Source organism: Ambystoma mexicanum, chromosome 8, assembly GCF_040938575.1.
Source record: "Ambystoma mexicanum isolate Mex_15411 chromosome 8, UKY_AmexF1_1, whole genome shotgun sequence".
Lineage (NCBI taxonomy): Eukaryota > Metazoa > Chordata > Amphibia > Caudata > Ambystomatidae > Ambystoma > Ambystoma mexicanum.
The window spans coordinates 189,598,949-189,601,650 of NC_090929.1; the positions used below are offsets into that span (position 1 = coordinate 189,598,949).

Genomic DNA, 2,702 nt, shown 5'->3' on the forward strand with positions numbered 1-2,702 from the left:
CAGGGTACATGTGTGTCCATGGCCTAATATCGTTCCCTTTTCGGGTCAGGCGTGCGGCTGTGTGTCGAGCGGGCCAGCCGCCTTGAGCGCCGCCTTGGGATACTCTGCACCGAACTAGCAGGCATTGTATTTGTGAATGGTGCGTGGGGAAGTACAGTGGGCCGTCAGTGCAGGAAGGCCTGGAGGAACATGGCCATTGTCTCGGCTATAGATGACATAACACTGTTCCCCTCCCGTACCCTCCTCGACAATTGTACTATAGCACGTGTACTGCGGCCAAGTGCACAGGCTTTACGGCGTCACTAGCCTGGAAGCTCTCATGCATCAGTTGCGCCTCCTGGAGGTGCTGCTGCACCTGGGCTGTCAAGGCATCCTGGCATTGTTAGATGTGGCTGAGTCTGCAATCGGTTTCCTTCACACGGGGGAAGGGTGGGTGCTGTGGACTAATTGGGCCCATGGGGCTGAATAGTAAAGGCTTGCCAGTGCTGTGGTCGGTGGTTACCCCTGTGTCCACTGCACCATCGTCAGCTATGTCATCTACAATGCACGCATGTGCACATGCTTGTGGCTGCGGTGGTGGTGGTGGTGATACTGCTGCAACTGGAGCTGCTGGGGTGGGTGCAGCTTGTGGGACCAGAGGTGGCTGGATGGGTTGAGCCAGTGGGACCAGAGGTGGCTGGATGGGTTGATCCAGTGGGACCAGAAGTGGCTGGATGGGTTGAGCCAGTGGGACCGGGGGTGGCTGGATGGGTTGAGCAAGTGGGACGGGAGGTGGCTGGATGGGTTGAGCCAGTGATAACGGAGGTGGCTGGATGGTTTGAGCCAGTGGGATTGGAGGTGTTTCGATGGGTGCAGCTGGGGTCGCAGTGGCAGTTGTGCCTGCTGAGGCTGTGGAATCCTGGGTGAAGGTGGTGGTGGTGGTCCGCTGCGTTCGGCAGTGTGGACGACTGGTGCCTCTTAAGGTGCTTGGATGGGCCTCTTCATTGTCAGATGATGTGCCTGAGGGAGTCAGAAAGGCAGGTTGTCAGTGAACAGTGTGGATTGATGAGGGAGAGATTCATGCATTATCTTGTTTGTGCCTGTGCTGTGTCTGGAACATGGCGGGTGACACGGCTTGGTGCACACATGCTTGTGTCATGCGTAATGTGCGGGTGGATGTGTGATGTCCGTACATGGTAGGTTGGTGTACCGGAGATACTGTTGTGGTGTACTGACAATTGCTGGGTAGGGTTTTAGGGGTATGGCCTACATGCTGTGTGATGTTGGGTTGGGGAGGGGTGTGCCATGGATGGGGTTGCCATTTGCCTTCTGCCTGTAGCACTTACAGGGATAGGTGGCAATTTATGCTCATGGGTCAGGCTGGCTGGGAGGAAGGAGTCACATGGTTCCTCTGTGTGTGCCACCGGTCATTTCTGGGTGGTGAAGTGGTTAGCACTGATGTGACTTAGTGCCAGGGGAAGCCCGACGGGCACACGCACACTTTGCTGTGGCAGGCGGATGTGTGTCTGAGTGGAAGCAGAAGCATGTTCTGTTTGGCAGTACAGGGTGACTGTGCTGTGTTCTAGGTGTATTAGTGGTATGAGTGAGGTTTTGGGGAAGGGCGCATGTCAGTGTGTGCACCCAGACTGCAGGTGTCGGTGGGTGGGAAGGCAGGGCTTTATTGATATTGTGAACGATGCACTTGACATTCATGTCATATGTTGCTGCAGTAATGGGTGCAGGGTGGACAGGGAGGTTGACTTAACATTGGGGCTACGTGTACTCACCGGCCTCCTCAGGTGTCTTTGCTCTGGCCTCCGCAGCACTTACCCCTTCTATCGCCTTGAGGTCCAGCACACTGCTGTACGTCTCCTCCCAGGGCAGCAGGTGGATTGGGGATGCACTCTGACCACCAGTGGTCATGCCCTGTCTGCGCTGGCCCGAGAGGAGGTTGCGCACCCTTATGCGCAGGTCGCCCCACCTCTTGTGGCAGTCTCGCACAGTGCGGGGAGTTGTGCAAACTGCTGAGACTTTCTGGGCAACTTCCTCCCAGATGGTCTTCTTCCGCAGCTGGGCCTGCCTGCGCTGGTCATTTGCAAACAGCTCATCAGCATGCTGAACTATGGTGTCCGACAACATGTTCAGCTCTGCCTCGCTGAAGCGTGGCTTGCGCCTCCAGGTCTCACAGACTCTTGATGCCATGTTAAGGGTGGAGTTTCTGTGGTCAGGTTTGTGGTATGTCCCCTGTGCTGTCAGGATTGCAGTGGATTGTGTTTTAGTAATGGCTGCCGGACAATTTCCTGTTCACTGTATTTCCGGTAATGGTATTTGCGGCACCGTTGTTACCGGTGCCAGTGGCTCCAGCAATGTGTTGCCGGATTCAGAGTCAACGGCACCGAGGACAACAGTGTTGTCATTTTGGGGGGTTTAGTTGGTATTTCCGCCATGCAGGTGCTGCCATTTCTGGCATGCCAGAATGCACGCTAACACGGTATCAGCCGGGGTTTCCGGCATCACGGGTTGCCAGACACGGTGGCACCGGCATGCCGGAAAATCACATTTCTTACCGGCAACCTTGTTATGAGGCCCAATGTTTTTTTTTTCCTTTTGAGTAAAGGTTCGTTTGAGCTGCCACACACAAGGGTACTTTATGCTGATTTGTTTTCTTTTTGTTTAAAAGGGTCCTGTGCAAACTCTTGTGCTGGGGATCCTTTTTCTTTTGT

The 2,702-nt window shown here is 55.0% G+C and overlaps 1 protein-coding gene across 1 annotated transcript; it reads right to left on the reverse strand.

The window, feature by feature from the left end:
• Positions 1 to 382: 382 nt before the first annotated feature.
• Positions 383 to 2,181, reverse strand: LOC138471471 (myb-related transcription factor, partner of profilin-like). Its single transcript, XM_069609091.1, has 2 exons — positions 1,767 to 2,181; positions 383 to 999 (listed from the first exon to the last, which is right to left on the reverse strand). The coding sequence occupies exons 1-2, from the start codon at positions 2,179 to 2,181 to the stop codon at positions 383 to 385; spliced, it is 1,032 nt and encodes a 343-aa protein (XP_069465192.1).
• Positions 2,182 to 2,702: the final 521 nt, after the last annotated feature.